General features: G+C 42.3%; 2 protein-coding genes across 4 annotated transcripts in view; one reads left to right on the top strand and one right to left on the bottom strand.

Moving 5' to 3' along the window:
• Positions 1-9,959, top strand: part of srgap1a (SLIT-ROBO Rho GTPase activating protein 1a) — a 117,897-nt gene extending 107,938 nt beyond the window's left edge. The window contains exons 20-22 of one of the 3 annotated variants that reach the window (XM_034685674.1): positions 1,578-1,715; positions 5,565-6,016; positions 6,809-9,959. In XM_034685674.1, coding sequence (XP_034541565.1) covers positions 1,578-1,715; positions 5,565-6,009 — 583 coding nt within the window. In that variant the 3' untranslated portion in view covers positions 6,010-6,016; positions 6,809-9,959. The remainder of the gene's footprint in view (positions 1-1,577; positions 1,716-5,564; positions 6,017-6,808) is intronic. The other 2 variants (XM_034685672.1, XM_034685673.1) reach the window with 2 other exon arrangements.
• A 986-nt stretch (positions 9,960-10,945) lies between these two features.
• Positions 10,946-19,069, bottom strand: ccdc113 (coiled-coil domain containing 113). The gene is made up of 9 exons (XM_034684799.1): positions 18,712-19,069; positions 17,043-17,178; positions 15,957-16,118; positions 15,727-15,876; positions 15,092-15,202; positions 14,864-14,962; positions 14,618-14,725; positions 14,257-14,412; positions 10,946-14,067 (listed from the first exon to the last, which is right to left on the bottom strand). The coding sequence occupies exons 1-9, from the start codon at positions 18,942-18,944 to the stop codon at positions 13,927-13,929; spliced, it is 1,296 nt and encodes a 431-aa protein (XP_034540690.1). The 5' UTR covers positions 18,945-19,069; the 3' UTR covers positions 10,946-13,926.
• Between the last annotated feature and the right edge of the window lie 122 nt (positions 19,070-19,191).

Genomic DNA, 19,191 nt, shown 5'->3' with positions numbered 1-19,191 from the left:
CGCCTGCTTCTCTGATTTATTCAAAGGGTCCTTGAATGTTTTATTTTTAATGGACTTCGTTACAATTTGGCAACTTGTGCAGTATATAAGTATCACCAGGATGCCTCTTAATATTATAACTGATATAAAGGGATATATTTCTGGTTTGTTAAATGAGCAAAAGAAAAAAAGAAACAGATGTTCATATTTTCAGTGCTCCTCTCATTCGTTTAACTGAGCTGCCTAATAGAGCTGAGTCTGGTGACGGACATGTTACCAGCATCACTAAGAGCTGAGAGGAAGTTGTGGCTTAGAGCTCTGACTGATGAGACCCCTGTGGGTTAAATAACACACGTCTTGTTGACTTTGCTCTTTAACAGTCTGAGGGCCCCAGCAGGCTTTAGACTCGTGCATTCAGGACCCAGAGCCGTCCCTGTTCAGCTGTAGATCATTCTCCTTCTCCAGTGTCCTCAGCCAGCCCCTCTGTCTCTGTCTCTCACACTCACCACTAACAAGCACACACTCTGCAATGCCGAGTTTTGGTGCCTAATGGACTGGATCCACTGTCTCTTTAGGAGGGGAACAGAATCACTCCAATCACTTAGCAGCTGGCCGATAAAATGGACATTTAGAAGGCCATTCCCTCTCTGCTCTTTTCCCTCTCCCTGATGCTGTTCCGTCACTGTGCCTCCATCAATAATTTACCAGGAGGGCCTCTGCTGTCGTCTTAGGTAATGAAAGAGCAAGGGAATTTACAGCTGTACAGCCTGTCCCTGAGAATTGCCACTTCCTCCTCCTCCTCTCTCCTTAAACAGAGCAGGCTGAGGACTGAGAGCACACAGGGTGGTGATCTCTGCTTGTCCTATAAAAGTGCCCAGAATAAAACATGCAGAGAGACGTCAGAGAGACCACTTCATGACTCTCTCAAGACTCGACAGACATCATTTCTGTCTGTAAATTTTGTTGCCTCTGTTTTGGAGAAATGCTATTTCTCACTTTTATGTGTCTGTGTGCGTTCATGTGCACACGCTAAAAAAGGGACTTTGTCTTCTGTCAGCTCATACACATCTTCAGAGGCAGCAGTGACGCTCAGTTGCTCTGATTACTGCCACCTGACAGGCACCAACTGTAACCTCCATCCAGACTCACACCTCACTGAAACTCATACAGCTGGAGTGCGTGAGTGTGACTGTGTGACTGTGTGACTGTGTGACTGTGTGACTGTGTGTGTGTGTGTGTGTGTGTGTGTGTGTGTGTGTGTGTGTGTGTGTGTGTGTGTGTGTGTGTGTGTGTGTGTGTGTGTGTGAGTGCGTGCGTGCGTGCGTGCGTGCGTGCGTGCGTGCGTGCGTGTATCTCACAGCCAGAGTACTGTGAAGACTGGAAATATGACTCATCTGACTCTGTGGACCTTGGGGGAGAGAGAGGGAAACATGCTGACTCACAGGAAACTGATATCAAACACTGTCATCGGACATCAGTGTGAATATAAAAGACCAGCTGATCTGCTGATTTCTCCTTTTTCTCTATAAGTCTGCCGGTTCGTCTGTCACTTCCTCTTGCTGTTTCTGTGTCTCATGGCTCTCTGTCTCTGCCCTCAGAGATGACAGCTTCTCAGACACTCTGAGTCAGAAGGCTGACAGCGAGGCCAGCAGCGGGCACGCTGGGGAGGAGAAATGCTCGGGGAAAGACATCAACTCGCCCACGGACTCCAGGATCTCTGAGGCCTACATCACCAGGTTGGTTAGGGATGTGGCATTTAAGAAGCTGTACATGTTTCATCAGTCCATGAATATGTTCTTTTCTCTCCCTGGAAGAGTAATGTGATGTGTTGAAATGAGGAGCTTGGTTTGTGTGTGTTGTGCAACAGAAGGCAGCATCATAATGGGGGTGGAACACAATACTGCCAAGTGAGGAAGTAAGGGATAATGTATAGTGAGCAGGTTGTTACAGCAGAGGATTGGAGTCCCTGAGCCTTGTCTCACCTTGAAGGGTTTCCAATCCATTAGAACCACCCGCTCACTTTACATCAACCTGTTATCACCAGGCTACAAACTAAAGTCATAAACAAGCTCACACAACATGTTGATACAAGATGAAGTTATTGATTTTAAAAGGATTCCACTGTTGATAGTGAGGCCATAGTAACAGTATTTTCAGACATTTTTATACACCGTTAAGTCCAAATGTTAGCATATTTCGGTTGGCGTTTTTCAGTGCTGGCAAAGCTTTCACTTGACTGCTCGATCGATGTTCCAACCCTCACCTGGGGTCATGAGCTTTGGGCAGTGGTCGTCAGAATGAGACTGCGGATACAACAAGCAGCAACCTCCGGACGTGAGAATTGAAGCCAGTGCAAAAGTGTTAAAAACGGCAGTTCCTCAAGTGTCCCCTTGAGTCTGGCTCCGGAAGTACCAGAAACCACATACACAACCCATTCAAAAAAGACGATCTTTACAGCAGAAATAAACATGTTTACAGCCTGGTACAAAAAACTGATTTTAGTCTGAATAGCATGTTTCTCGATCGGCACACATTGAACAGGGGGTGACGTCACGGATACTACATCCATTATTTATACAGTCCATGGGATACAAGTGGCTAAAATGAAAAAGGGTCTCAGACATCCAGGGGGAGCTCAGGGTAGAGTCCCTACTTCACATCAAAAGGAGCCAGTAAAGGTGGTTTGGGCCCCTGATAAGGACGCCTCCCTTTGGAGATTTTCTGGGCACATTCAACTAGGAGGAGACCTCGGGACAGACTCAGAACAAACTAGAGGGATTACACTTCCCGTCTGTCATGGGAACACCCCGGAATCCCTCAGGATGAGCTGGAAAGCTATGGCAAGGGATGTTTGGAGCATCTTGCTTCACCCGCTGCCACCATGATGCAGCTTCAGATAAGAGGACTGAAATGGATGAATGAAAACAATCTTTGTTTCCAGACTCTATCAATGAAAATGACACTGGGACCAGTGAAACAGCAGGTGTCTGATTTGTCTGTCATCTGAGCTGGTCTAACAAACGCTTTCTCCCACTTCATTCCCAGTTAGCAGACACTTCCATTTGTACAGTATGAGTGTTAAAAACCTATTTCACAGTGGTGGTTAGTCATCAGCTGGTCCCACTGGAACATACTGTACATACACACACCCTGGGAGGGAGGGCAGACCCACACACACGCGTCTCATCACACCTCAGACATCCTGGCAGCGAGCTCTGGTTGTGAGCCAGTGTTTCTCCTCCTCACTGCCTCTCTGCTAGTGGAGGAGGCGACCTTGAAACGTCTGTTGCTGGCTTCTGCCAAACACGTGAACAAATGATTTCTCATTCAGAGCCACACTCACTCCCTTCTACCTCACTGCTGAAATGTTGATGACTCACACAGGAGCCAGTATTTACACCACTGCAGGTATTTGTATGCATGTGGAGAATATATCTGAATGAATCATCTTTTTCACATCAATGAAGCTCCTCTGACTCCCAAACAACACTCCCTACCTGTCACCGGCTCCCAGGTGACACCCGCCCCTCTCTTCATCTCCTGTCTAGCCCCCCGCTAGCTTTTCTTCTCTTTCATTCAGACAATCCTCAGCCTTGAATTATTTATATCCTGAGTTTTATTTAGATATTCTCCTCTCCATGAAAACACTCTCTCACCAAGAGGAAAGAAAGGTACATTTTGACGTCACAATCACAGGAAGCATCATTAATCAAGACCTTCACTGATTAGAAGAGAGGATGCACATTGATGAGATTATACAAACTATTTTCTGGTGATGATGATGATGATGATGATGATGGTGATGAAGAACTCCTTGAATGTTTTGTGATGAGCATTAATACAAGCCTCCACAGTAAACAAACAGAGAACAGTCAGTGTGATGACAGCTTGCAGAGGAAGTTGCATGTTGTTGTTCTCTCTTTTAACACTGAGTCTGATGTTATGAATGCAGACTGCTCCCCCTGCAGGATGTGAGCGGTATCTGCAGTTGTTGACTTCTCTAAATTCCTCACTGCAGTCAGAAGAAAAAATAGAAATTCTCTCCCCAGGTGCCCAAAGGAGTCTTTGTTTTTAAAGCATCAACTATCAACAACAGATTTTACTAATTTACAAAGTTCACATTGAAATGTAGTGTCTTGTGTTGGTTTCTCTGTATAAGCACACCTTAAGATCATAATTACACGCACTGGTTCCTGAGCAGTGCTTCCAGTGAAGGGATGAAGTGACTGTGTGGATACAGCAGCACAAACAGCTGCAGTTTCATTCCCCTAGAGTCTCAGAGTCGTCTTATCCGTGTTCATTATTTCTTTTTGTTTTAGTGCAATGATGAAGCTGCCGCTAAATCTTAATGATAATGGCTGACAGCGTTCATTAGGCAGACGTAAACTCTCAGATGAAGCCATTTGCCTCGAAGAAGTGATTAAAGGATGAGTAATTCACAGCTTGTTCATCATCTCATGGAACCAATAACGCTGACAGAAAACTCATTAAAGTGTTTGTTCCTACACATGTCAGCCTTCAGATGTCACGGGTTTCATACTTCTTGTTGTCATGAACGTTGTAGCGAATGAAAAAGTGACTGAATAATAAAATAACAGGTTTCTTTTTTCACCACATGAGGATCCTCTGACTTTCTGAGAGGTGTTGTCATAAATGTTTCATAATGAATTCAAGATGTTTCCAGACAGTGACACTGAACGTGATGATAGCCTGGTTTATTATACATTCTTTACTCAGGCTGTCTGTAGATACAGTTCTGTGTTGCAGAAGTTGTGCTCCTCTATTAGCTCTGTTATCAAGCTGAGGAACATCATGGATTTCTAGGCTAGCATTCAGCCATGTTAGTGATGTTCAGCTCATGTTCATGGTAAAAGTGTGTTTGTTCGATTAGGTGTGTGACACAGGACAGTGTATGTGTGGAAGCAGCCTCTCATAGAGCTTGTTTTGGTGCTCTAATGAAGCACAGGCCTCCCTCCTAAAAAGGCTCCTCGGCCACTAACCAGGGTTCATCTTTCAACCTTGATCATTGCTTTTTCCACTGCAGGAAACTGGGGATGCAGCACGAGCACATTATGTAGAGAACTCTGCACATCCAGTTTGGAGGACTTGTTTTAAGGGTATCTCTGGATGCTGAGTTTGTAAACGTAACTTGTAGGCCGTGTACTTGTGCTGCGTTCATGGGGTGTGTAACACATCGGAAAAACGAGTGTCAGATTTTGAAAATCTGTGTGAACGCCTGCTGAAGTTGGAACCTCATCTCAAGAATTGAAATCCTGAATTATGTAGGAGTTAATTTTTTGTGCACAAAGAAATGTTATTTCTTGTCCGGTGACCGTCCTGTACACGTTTAACGGTGTAAATCACATTTTGCTGTTTTTTTAAAGTAAAATGAATCCGTAACTGTTAGTCATTACTGTGGGAACTAAAATTAAAGGCTGTTTCCCTCATTTCAGAGCTCCTCTCTGGATGTTTGAAATTATTACAACCCAACTCAGAGTACAGAGTTTGGCGTGAGGTGTGTTGCTACATTTTGATTATAAAAGCATTAATGCAAACGTTCTCCCTTTCCTCCTTTTCTGTCCCAGCAGGCACAAGAAAAGATCAGAACCACCATCTCGGCGGCCCCCTGCCCGCCCCAGCGATGTGCACTGCATGGTGCATCCCTCTCAGCATGCTCATGGGGGTCATGGAGGCACCCCAGAGATGGGCTCCCCTGTTCTGGGCCACTTCAGCCCCCGAGACATGCTGAGAACTCGTAACCACATGGTCATGGACAGCCCTGAACGCCGTCGCCGCACGGGCCACGGCAGTCTAACCAACATCAGCCGCCACGAGTCTCTGAAGAAGATGGAGAGTCCCCCCATCCGCCGCTCCACCTCCTCAGGGCAGTACACAGGCTTCAGTGACACCCATCATCACCACCACGGCGGCAAGCCCCTGGACCCGGAGACCATCGCACAGGTCAGCGCGGGACGAGCGGCGACCCGACCGCAGCTCCCTCCACCATCAAAGCCCTGCCCCGCCCTGTAAAAACATAGTCAGTCCCTGTCTTCTGCTTCCTCTGGCTGCAACTGTGTCTGTGTGCTAAATACACGCAAAGACTAGCTTCACAGTCAGGCAGGCTGCAGGGAGCGTAGCCGGACAGTGGGACTCCTAACAGCAGATTCAACATCAGCTTGCTTGTGTGCATGAAAAAAAATTTAAATGAAATCCTTTTACAAAATAGATAGCTGACTAACAGGTAACACTCTGTGTTCAGACAGACAGACATACCTCTGCACTTTAACTGACACACAGCAGATGGGTCTGTTTTAACAGTTAACAGATGTGAAGTCATGAACAGTGTTTGTATAGAGGCTCAATTAGAAAGCAGAGGTCACAGAGAGCACTTTAAGCCATGCTGGTCTGTCTGTCTACTGGGAGCATGCTCAGATGAACATATCGTGTCATCTCTGCATCTCCATCGTGTCATCTCTGCATCTCCTTCGCTTTCCTCAGTCATTAGCATGCAGAGAGAGCTGCTGGTGCACAGTAACACTCTGCTGAGTCTCTGCATGTATAATGCATGCTTGGTGTTTTCTTAAAAAGCTGTCACTTGGGTCCTCTTTTAACATCACTTTTTATGTTTCTTACCTTCTCTCCTCTCTCCCATCTCTTTGCTGCCTGTTCTCTTTTTGCTCTTCTCCCTGCTGTCTTCTCTTTCATTTTTTTCTTACTTTTAACCCAGCCTTCCTGTCTCTTACTCCTCTCTTGCATCAAAGTTATTATACTTCCTCCCTACCTCCTTCCCCTCTCTCACACATACACTCTCTCTCTTTGTCTCCTGCAGGACATAGAAGAGACTATGAACACTGCTCTGAATGAGCTGCGTGAGCTGGAGCGGCAGAGCTCCGCCAAGCACGCCCCTGACGTGGTGCTGGACACCCTGGAGCAGCGGCAGACCTCGGGAAGCAGCGGCGGGGGTCCCACGCCCGCCAGCTCCAGCGAGTCCCTCAGCCCCATCCACGGCGTCATGCTGAGGTCCACCGCCAATACTGAGCCGCCCATCCGCCGCAGCACCAGCACCTCCAGCGATACCATGAGCACCTTTAAGCCTGCGATAGCGCCTCGCATGGGGGTGCAGCTCAAACCCCCTGCACTGAGGCCCAAGCCCATGGTTCTTCCCAAGTCCAACCAGGCTTCACAGCCTCATCCTGCATCTCCTCTGGACCCTCTGGACAAGTCCTGCACCATGTGACCTCCGGGACAGGAACCAGAGATGTCAAACAAGAACTCTGCAACAACTTCCAGCAGGCGTCAGAGAGCTACCAGCTTTTACACGTCTCAGACGTAATGAGTTAAAGCGTGAAAAATACATAGACCCAGACCGGAAGAAAGGTTTCCTTTTGAAGTTTTAGGAGGATGATGGTATGAGAGACTAATGCAGGAGTTAGAATGGATACAGAGGAGTCAGTGGGACAAATCTTTTGTCACACAGTTGTGTGTAAATATGCTTAGGTTAATACTATCTAAAAAATGTCTTTTTTTTTCTCTTAAATCCAAACAACAAATCACAAAGGCTTCCTTATAGGTTATAGAGGATGTTCATTAGTTAGTTTAGTTTAGTTTGTTGAACTTTGAATGATGCAGGCTGCATGTGGCTCCTCTGTTTACCTGAACCCAGCAGAACTGACTAGACTTTCATTCCCACACTAAAAATCAATCTTTTATTATTATTATTTTTCTCTTTGAGGGTGTTGTGAACTGGTTTAAAGGCCTTATTGACTCTAAAATGTAAAATATTTCCATTATAGATTTCTGTTTTAAAGGTGCTGGACAGAGAAAGATTAGCTGGACAGAGAAGGTTTGAAGGTGTGACTGATTACGGTACTTTAATACATGACAGTGCTAAAAGTAGTCTGCTTAATTTCACCGGCTTGTAAACCGCAGTTTTTGTTTTTTGGGGGGCAAAGCCTGCCGAGTGTTGTGTCTCAGAAATGTACAAAGATCATCTCTGTGCTGGACTGAACATGTTTCCATATTTCCTGGAATGAAATACGACTATTGGATGAAACCACTACTTCACTATGAACTGTTTCAACATTTTCATCTGCTCTTGAATTCCTGCATCAGTAAGTCATGATGAAGGATGAAAGATGCCTAATAACTTATGCCTTGCATCTGTAGATCCTTTGGGGAACAGTGTGAATGATTCTGATGACAAATCCTCTTCTGTCTACAGTTTGTGAAACTCATATGCTAATGTACGACGTGGAACACATGCTCGAGGTTCTTTTATGCCTCTCTTGGCTTTATTAACCCAAAGACATGACTGTGCAAGTTAAAGCATGGATGTTGACCCTCCATATATTCTCCATATTGACTGATGTGTACAGACTCGTGGCAGCACCCTGTAGGAGTGCTGCAGGTAGCCATGCACCTGATGACTGTTAGTATGAAAGGTTTCCTTCATCATTCTTCCTAAGACTCATTTTCAAGCCTCTGAAAACAGCTGCTTGATTTGTGTCCAACAATTTTTTAAGGTGTAGTTCTTTCATTAGAATGTTTTAGAAGTGAGGTTATATGAGGTACATGTCAACATTAAGTGTAACACCCACAATAGATCCCGGTCAGCTCAGCCTCTTGGTGCTGGTGAGCCAGCACAGAAGCTAGACTATGAACCTCTGCAGCTCTACCACGAAATATAGATCATTTTAAGAACCCAGACATTAATGTTGTGCAAGTCTACGCTTTATTTTGCCATCAGAAAGCCACTTTGTTTCTATACTATTTTTAAAAGCAACATACGTGTTTTCAGCTGTTCGAGTCTGCAGGCTTCAAAAGAGATGAAAATACTGTTGCCTGCAGAGGTTGATCGCCTGGTTCCTGTGTCACTTCTCTGGTAGTTTCTCAACAAAGGAGCCGAGCTAACCAGGATCTCCTGTGGTTAGTACACTTACTGTTGACAAGTACCTCTTCTCTTACAACTACACTTTAAAACACAGAACTATCCCTTTCCCATACTCAGGTGAGACTGATGTGTTTTTGTTGGCTGACTTATATGAAGACTTTCTCTGGATTTGTGGACGATGTGCGGCAGAGAACAGCGTGTATGTATCAGATTTATTCTCACCTGATCAGTGAAGACGAGCCTGTGTAAGTCAGCTCTAATGTGTCCAGGTTATGTGATCATTTCAAAAGCAACAGCTCCGTGAAACTGTCTGTGCAGACGTTCCAGCTGTGGGACTGCACCCCCCCTTCCCCCCCTGTTTGTCTCCTTATAAATAACCTCTGAACTGTAGAAGTAACTGAAGTGAGTGCATGTCCTGCGAGTGTTTGGCTAGCTTAACAGAACACAGAAAGGTTTGGTTTGCTGTGAATAAGCTTTGCTGCTCTCTAACAGCAGGTTTACACTATCTTTGACTTGATGGATATTGTGTGTATAATAATCAAAAAGATGACTGATTCTGACTCACTAACTTTAGTTTATTTTTGTAATCACTTCTGTTATGTTTGTTTTGTTTAAGGGTAAACTTACAACAAGAGATGTAGAATAAATATGTAAAGGTGTCACACCTCCAGTATGAAGCCAGTTGTATAAAAACAAAGTGTTAGACTGTCACTATGTTAACATCCTAAAACGGTAGGCCTCAGTTATGGTGCCTGTAGGCTTTAAGCTACTCTGTGGTGTTATGTACATCTGTAGTATGTACTCGTGAAAGTGCCTTTGAAAATGTTTTAGAGGAACTTGAGATATTCTGTTTCCTTTTCATGTCAGACTCTGTGTTTTAGAAAATGCAGTGCAGGAAGAAAAACATGAACAAGTAATGATGCCATTTTTCAAACAGTTATGAAAGATTAACAATAAACATCTTAACCATTGTGACATTGCACTTTCATGTATATAACTGTACATATGGCATGTAACATCATAACATTTAGAGTTCTTTGAGGTTGATACCTCTGTGGATTTCTTTCTAATAAAGGAAATAGTTTATAGAGTGTGGGGTGGGGTTTTTTTCACTCTGTAAAGGTCACTTAAGAGTGAATGAGTATGATTCAAACATTATCTCAACTCAACTCATTTTTATTTATACAGCATCTTTCATACATTCAAACATGCAGTCCGAAATACTTCACAAAAGAACAGATAGATAGAAAATAACAGAAAAGGGTAAGATGATACAAGGCTAAAAGAAGAGAGAGAAGAGTAATATGAAATACTTCAAAGATAATAAAATCATTAGAATAAAATCAATAAAATACAATCAGATGTATACCATAAAAATAAAACAACATCAGAAGTACCCCTCGTGCAGAAAGTTCTCTTCCACAGTTTATAGATATTGTTAGACAATATTAATGAAGTGACTATAATATAATCCTGCCAGTGTTGACTCAGGAGGCGCCTGTTGGCTAGCGCTTGAAGCTCACCATCCACACATACAGAGTTCCCAAACATCCACCTGGCTCACCACACCAACATCGGAACATGGGACCTCTATGATGGGATACACCTGAACAAGGCTGGGGTGAGAACATTCTCCAAAACATTGAAGGATGTTACCCTTGGTCGCAACCCAAATAGCCTCGCCCAAACAGCTTCTGCTCCCAGGGACAACAGACCACCGAGATACCAACAGGAGAGTCAGAGGACCTCTGCCTTCCACCCTCCTGCAGCACCACGCCCCCCTGCAATACCTCGCCACCATCCCATACCCCTGCCCCCCTGCCCCACCCAGATACAGAGGACCTCTCCACAATCACCGACAGACCATGTATGCCTCTGTGATGAACAATCTTGCTCCTCTGCTAGCCACTGCACCAATGACTGAACTGGGGGTGATCAAAGAGATGCTTCACACTCTGTGTAACAGACTACTACAAACATGAGGTATAGAGATGCTTTAAGTGAGCTTATTTTGAAGGTAATAGCTGCAAATGAGTTGCTCCAGATTCGACTTTTCATCTGTTTTGTTTTGTTCATTTTTTTTTTTTTTTTGCTCACAAATGAAATCTTTTAAAATAAGCTTTTGGAATATTCAGGGTTTATACTCTAACACTTTTGGTCTTAAGACCGCAAACCCTGATTTCTTAAATAATATAAAGGATGTTGATATTTAGATTTTGTTGGAAACGTGGTGTCGATCCAATACAGTGACTCAGTGTCCCCTAGGCTACGATGAAATCATAGTGCCTTCAGTTAAGATGAAAGCAGTACACCGTGGTTGAGACTCGAGGAATAATAATTTGGCTCAAAGTTAATATTACCAAACACATCACAATCATTAAACAAAGCAAAAAAACACATTTGGCTTAAAATTTAAAAACACATAGACATTTGCGAGGTAGATTTATATCTATGTGCAATATACGCCCCTCCATCAGAGTCACCATACCACGAAGAAGAGTTCCTCAGCTCCCTACACACAGAGATATGCCACCTTCAAGCCCAAGGGAAAATACTCCTGTGTGGAGACTTTAATGCCTGAACAGGTACAGATCCTGACTGTATAGACCACACAGGAGATAAATATATATTCAAAGAGTCCCCTTTGACCCCCACACCTACAGCAATGAGGAACAACCCTGACAAAACCATGAACAGAAATGGGAAAGAGTTAATGAACCTCTGCAGGGCCTCCGGCCTGTATATGTTAAATGGTAGGATCAGAGGAGGCAGTTTGGGACGTTTTACTTATAGTTCAGCTCTTGGGACAAGTGTTGTTGACTATGCCATCTCAGACATGGATCCCTCATTCAGTGCTATCACTGTTCAAACACAAACCCCCCTTTCAGATCACAGCCAGATTAATATATACTTAAAAAAACACACAAGATATAGTATTAAGGAACAACCCAGTAAGCTGTACAATCTGAACCAATCATACAGATGGGCTCCAAATAGTGCTGAACAATTTGAACAAGCTTTGAATTCAATTGAAATAAGACAGTCAACTGTTCACATTGCCACAGTAACTCTGAAGGTGTCAACAAAGCCACAGAAGTAATTAACAATATCTTCCAAAAAGCTGCATTAGATGCAAAGCTTGAAAAAAGTAAGAAACCTCGCCATCAGCACTGTAATCAAAAACCCTCTGAAAAACAATGGTTTGATAAGGAATGTAAAGAAATGAGAAAACACTTAAGACAGCTATCAAACCAGAAACACAGAAACCAACATGACCCAACACTTTTACATGAATACTCCGAACACCTGAAACAGTACAAACAGACCATCAGACAAAAGAAATCCCACTACACCAACAAAACACTGGAGGAGATTGAAAATGCAGTAGACCAGGGTCACTTCTTGAACATGTTGAACAGAGACCACAAAGCCTCAACAATTAGCAATACAAGATGGAGATATCTGGGGAAAACATTTTCACGACCTCTACAAAAGTATCCCACCTGAAGATCTAAACATTAATCAAACTGAAATTAAATATATAAAACTGTAACAGCTCTACTGTTTGTTAAACCTGTTCAGTGTAGATGTTCTTAATTCCTACAGTGTTGACGGTCAGTGAAGGCATCAGGAGAGGTGTAGAGTGTGCGAGTGGGAGAGAGGAGAGACAAGAGGAGAAGTTTTTCATTCATTCAAACATTGATTGTTGCTTTGTTGGTTGTCGTCATCACGGCCGACAGTGACCGGTTATTAAAGATCAACGTGTTCACAAATCGGCTCGTCATCACTACAGCGTCGGGACGGACGCTACAATAAATATATATTTTCTGTAGGACTTACTGAACGTCATTAATTATTCTGCTTGTTGGTGAGAGCTTTTTAGACTCTGATCCGGACTACAGTCCTGAGCAAAGCACCTCATCAGGTCAGAGGGGACAGGCCCGAGGACGAGTGAGAGGGGCAGTAAATAGAGTCAGGGGAAGTAGAGGCAGGAGACGGGGACTCGGAGGAGTGCACGCCGGGGAAATGTACGTGCAGGAGGAGGGCAGAACGGCTGGACGGGATTTGATTGGTTTAAAATTTGGGGAGCCAAAACACGGTGATTGGTTGGTGTTTTCCCAGGTTTACTCCGGCTGTAGATAGCAGGTTTTTTTCACTCTTTTTTAGGAACACATTATGTATTGATTGCCATCAGGACATAAAGATCATTTTAACCAGTATGACAAAAAGTGTATCTAAATCTGATTACCAACCCAAGCTTTAAGGAGCACTGAAATAGTAGCCTGTGTCATTGTTGGAGCTAACCCTGAATGCTTCTGTGTATACTCTACACAGAAAAGGAAGCAGCTTAACTGGGAACTTTTAATAAAACATTACAGTATATGAATAAACAGACTAAAACAGCATCCATTATTGCTCTCTGTGGGCATGATTCACTAAAGGATTGTGCAGCTTTTGCACCTGTGCAAAGTGAAACAAAAAGAAAGCGTCTAATTCACTCTGCACTGCAGAGGAAATGGCCTCTTTATACACTGGTACCATCTGCATGTATTCAAATTAGCAACTATGCATTGATTTGGGTCAATATTTGGGTCAGAATAAACTTAAAGCAAAAAGCATCTAAATCCCAAACACTGCGTAGTTAGGGAAGTAAGTACTGTCTGCTGAGAGTTAACTGCACTGATGTCATGCTTAAACTTTCAAGTGTGTCATCTAGAAAATAAATTGTCTGTAAATGTGACGTTGATATTAATATTGTTATAAAACAAGATGTTAAATCAGTCCAAAGCTTTGAGAGGCACAACGCCAACACATTAAAAAACATTTCCTCCACATCAGTGGAGATGGTCTGGACTGTTATGCAGGACCGGAACACAGCAAACTGCACCAAGCACCAAAACTCTCTGCGCGTGTTTACACTTGAATACCATAAGCATAGTATGCTTTGTGAATCAGACCTTGAGATGGAGCACAGAGCGTGAACAATTGATTCACAACTCATAGTGCTACTGATCTGCCACAATCCATTCTTTGTGAACACCCCTGAGTGTGTTTCTTTATGTGCTGTGTTCTGCTATGTGTGGAAGCTTTACTGGGACTCTGTGCTGTTCAGATCCAGCTCCAGCAGCGGCACTGTTTGCAGGAGTGAAAGTGGCTCTCTGTGTGTTCCAGGCTTTACTGTGGACCTTCAAGGCCATCTGGGGAAACAGAAAAGAGAGAGACAATTGTTTTACATTCTGTCCTACAACTGTTGTTTTTCTGCAGCTGCAGTGAGGCACAGCATGGTGCAGTAAAAAGGAGCAAAACCCTTTAAACTCTCATGTGACAGACAATCCTGGAGAAGAGAGCTGAACGAATCCGGAGAAAGAAAACAAAATATAGTTTACCTCAGAAATCCCGACCTTCCTCTCCCAGGTGTGAATGCTCTGCTGCAGCCTCTTGTGTTTGTCCTTGAGGTGAATGTATTCCATGATACCAGGAGCCTCATAATCTGCAATCTGGTAGTGCAGGTGTTGGTTTAGAGCCTCTGCCTTTAGACATGCCTGAAGAAGGAGAACATTTGGACAGAGAAGGGAAACACGAAGAGGAATTTTTAAAAGTATATATGCAAGAGACAGAAATTAAGCACAAATGTTTGGCTGGTGCTACATCTTTTAATGCATGTTACTCTGTGGTTATCTAGAAACCACAAGACTCTGACAGTTTGACTTAAAGTACAGAATAATGTTGTTTTGTTTTATTACAAACCTCCTGAGCATGCTGTATCTCCTCCTGAATTTTGGCCAGTGCCTGCTTCCTGTTTGTGATGTCATTGCTCAGCTCTGTGGACTCCCTTGTTACACTCTGCAGCTTCTCCTGTCAACACACACATAACACACAGACTCAAAGATTGAACATCCTGGAGCCAAAGTGGAGATGATTAGCTTGTGCTTTGGTGTTTTTTCTTACACCTAGACATTTATTTCTCTCACACTAACATTTTAATTCAGTTACCTTATGAGAACTGAGGACACGTTGGACTTTCAAATTATTGACTTGAAGTTCATCCAGGTCTTTGTCGATTCTTGGTTCATTAAACTCCTGGAAAACTATCTAAGAAAACACACAGCGGGTTCATTGTTCAACAAAGTATGTAGTAAATCAAAGAGGATCGCACCATGTCCTTCACTCTTCTCTTGTGAGACAGCCTAACTCACAAGCCCTCTAGCTCTCTTGGATTACCTCGTACTCAGCTTTTCCTGCTTCTCTTTTCTGTAGAAGCTGCTGCTGGAGCTTCTTCTCCTTCACTTTCAGGGCCTGGTTTTTCAGACGATACTTATCCAGCTGGGTGATCTGTTGGAGTTTGTGTTTGAGGAAAGAACAGAGTTAAACGACAACATTCACTGACCAAACTGGACTCTTTCTGTAGAATGAAGAATCGAGTGAATGATAATTCAGAGAAAACATGTTAGTTTCACAGAGGTGCAGGAGGTGAGACTTTCTTACTCTATCCACAGTCGTGTTCCCTCTGAATAAGAGCATTAAAGCCCAAAACTAAAGTTTAAAAAAAGCAATATTAAAATATTGTGACAGATTCAAATAATGAAACAAAGTAAAAAGAAGATCAAATTAGATTTTTAAAGTCTTTTTTAAAGTCATATCTGGAAAATATTTCATTAATGCATCTAAAAAACTATCTGAACAATATGACAATTGCATGTTTTAAACTAATTAAACACATTTAATTTTAAAAGTTGCAAAGATGAGATGTTCTTTAAAGCCAAGCTATAAATTGATTACTACATTTTTTTTTAAATAATCTTTTAAAAATGCTTCTTTTCACAGGTTGATCTGATGAAACTAGACTCATTGTTTACCTTTGACTTGTCTTGGATGTACTGAAGCACCTTCTCAGGCTCCTTGATGTCCAACCTGGTGTCCCTCAGCGGTTTAAACAGTCTGCGCTCAAACTCGTTCTGAGCCTTTTTGATTTCTGAAAGGCGTATTTCCGCCTCTTTCACAGAGACCTGGAGAGACAAAAGGTTCTTTAAGTTGTGGGGGATTTGTTTGATTAGTTTGCTTTCAATTTGTGAGGTTTTGTAGTTACCTTGTATTTATCCTCAATCGTGTCACAGCTCTGTTTGAGTTTCTCTCTGTCTTGTTGAGTCTCTGTTAGCTCTCTCTGTGCCACAGAAAGTTTTTGTTCCAAGGTGAGCAGTTGGAGGTGATCTGGTATGTTAGAGCGTGACCTCCGTCTCCGCCCACGACCCTGACAAGTACATGTACACACACATACACACACGGTCATATAAAAGATGATGTTGGGTTACCAGGACTAAAGTGGCAAGTAGAAGGATTAGAATGAAGTCATGCCATGATCGTTGCAATCCATTGGCTATTGTTTGACAATGTTAAACACCCCTAGGATTGAGGGCAAACTTCTCGGGCATGTCGCAATTCACTCTTCAAATATGTCTGCACAGTATACACCGTCATGTCCAGGTTTATCCCTGTTAATCCTTGATGAGTCTCAGTTTGACTGTAAATAGTAAGTTCCACAGAGGCTTCACTCTGGCTTCCTTCAGCGGTATGAACCTGAAACAGCAACTGATGTTCTTCTGATGTTCTTCCGATGTTCTTCTGATGTTCTTATGTTCTTATAATTAACGGGTCTTAAATTTGCTGAATTAACAACAGCATGATGCAGATTAGTCAAAAGTCCAAAGTCAAGCTTTGTCAGGTCTGTCCTCAAGAGGAGAAGAAAACAACTTTTACAGTGTTTGTTTGTTAAATGGAGGTGGGATCTATTATTTCTGATGCATTCCAGGAAGTCAGTAATCTTAACGCTGTTTGTCTTTAGTGACACAGCATCAAGCAGATTTCTGTCTCAGTGCAAATGTTTGATCTAGAGCAGATTATTAGCTGCTTTTCCTGCAGATATCTGTTTATGGAGAGAAATAAATCCTCCTCAGATCACCAACCACGGGAGCCGGGATGTGTACTTCCTACTTTTTACCAGACTGGTCAATACTACAAACAATCTACAAACAAACCAGAACAGTACACAAAACAAAGTCTGGCCTCCCATGAAAAGATCTTACATTTTTATGTAAAATCTGGAAAAAAAATTGTGGTCAGTGGAAGAATTATCATCATCATTAGCAAGAAGTTTCTTCTTTTTTGCATCACTTACCCCACTCTCCAGTTTGGACCCACCAGGGGCCCCTGGACCACTTCCCCCTCCATGTGACACTGGGTCCTGGGGGTCGACGCGGCTGATATATCGTTCAAACAGGTCTATCTCTGCCAGCAGGGCTGCATTAGAACATCTGAGAGTGGAAATAACAAACTTTAAAGTCCTTCCGATGAGATACATGAGGTAAATACTTGAAGACTGGTGTTTGTGTTCAAGTGTCTGAAGTTTAAAACTCATTGTGGATTTCAAAGGATGAGTTAAGGTTATTCATTTTACTGAAGGTTGCCACTTGGTGCCCCAGCACACCTTTAGAGGTCTAGCAGGGTCAGTATAAAAATAAATAACTTTCAAGTTATAAAAAGAAAAGCAGAAAAAAAACACTGATCTTTCCATCCATTCATCTCAACACCTAACTAAATAAATGGTTAAAAGAATGCTTATAATTTTAGCTGGAGCACATGTTTAACTTGTGATATTCAATATTTTTACATTTTAGTGGCTTACTGCCCTGCTGAACGCTTCATTTTGAATTTAAAACATTAATTTACTACAATTTTATCAATATGATATCTAGAATATAAAAGTGCATGTATACACATTTCTACTGAATTAAAAAATCTAGTTTGGTATAGAATGAAACATCCAATAATTTTATTTTTAAAAGGTTCAGCAGCACCCCTAAAGAGGACCTAATAAAGCCCATGCGCAGAACTATGGAGCCCCTCCGCGACCAAAACTAGTTCTGACGGGAGTGATTTACGTGAATTAGGAACAATAACAAGTTAAGTCCGAACATTTTGTACTTGGCTTACCGAGTACAATAATAATTGATGGGATTTATAGCGCGTTTCTAGATACTTTCAAACGCTTTTATATTACGGCCTTATAAAAAGAGCAAGGTTTGAAGAAAGACTTCTACACATAGGAACTCCGAGCATCTGAACAGCACGTGAATGCAGCAGAGTGACAGGTGCCTTGACGTACCTGCATAAATAGATAGATAGATAGATAGATAGATAGATAGATAGATAGATAGATAGATAGATAGATAGATAGATAGATAGATAGATAGATAGATAGATAGATAGATAGATAGATAGAAAGAAATGTATCAATATAAATACAACTAGACTAGTAGGCTTCCTAGCACCCACACTTGTAGATTGTTGATATAAAGAGGCGTGTTAATGACTAACACATATTTTAGGAGCCTGTCTTACCACTGAGTATCACATTCTTTCTTTCTTTTGTTTCTGGTTTCACTTCAGTTTATCTACCACTCTATAGCCAAGAGGAGCCTTCCAGCTCTTCTGTTAAAACTATTCAGGTTACTGAGATTAATTTATCAGGATGGCTTCAGTGGTCTCTGAATTCATCACCAAGACTACAATTTTATCAATATGATATCTAGAATATAAAAGTGCATGTATACACATTTCTACTGAATTAAAAAATCTAGTTTGGTATAGAATGAAACATCCAATAATTTTATTTTTAAAAGGTTCAGCAGCACCCCTAAAGAGGACCTAATAAAGCCCATGCGCAGAACTATGGAGCCCCTCCGCGACCAAAACTAGCTTTCGCGGTTAACGTTAGCAAGTTAGCGAAACTAGCAGACTTTTCCAGTAACTCTTTTTCCACATATTATAATATTTATTTTCATTACCTCAGCTCTTGGATTCGCTTGTAGAGATCTTCTTTTTGTTCTTTCATGACTTCTTTTCCTTTTTCCTCCGTCAGGGAAAGATCCTCCGCCATGGTTGCTATGGTACATAGAACACTTGCCTCGTTGCTAGGGCTCACAGTGCATTCATGTGTTGTACAAAAAATCGGAACAATTAGTTTCTGACGGGAGTGATTTACGTGAATTAGGAACAATAACAAGTTAAGTCCGAACATTTTGTACTTGGCTTACCGAGTACAATAATAATTGATGGGATTTATAGCGCGTTTCTAGATACTTTCAAACGCTTTTATATTACGGCCTTATAAAAAGAGCAAGGTTTGAAGAAAGACTTCTACACATAGGAACTCCGAGCATCTGAACAGCACGTGAATGCAGCAGAGTGACAGGTGCCTTGACGTACCTGCATAAATAGATAGATAGATAGATAGATAGATAGATAGATAGATAGATAGATAGATA

This window comes from Notolabrus celidotus, chromosome 6 (genome assembly GCF_009762535.1).
Source record: "Notolabrus celidotus isolate fNotCel1 chromosome 6, fNotCel1.pri, whole genome shotgun sequence".
NCBI lineage: Eukaryota > Metazoa > Chordata > Actinopteri > Labriformes > Labridae > Notolabrus > Notolabrus celidotus.
Note: the sequence above shows the minus strand (reverse complement) of the source record. Positions and strands in the feature narration are given on the sequence as shown.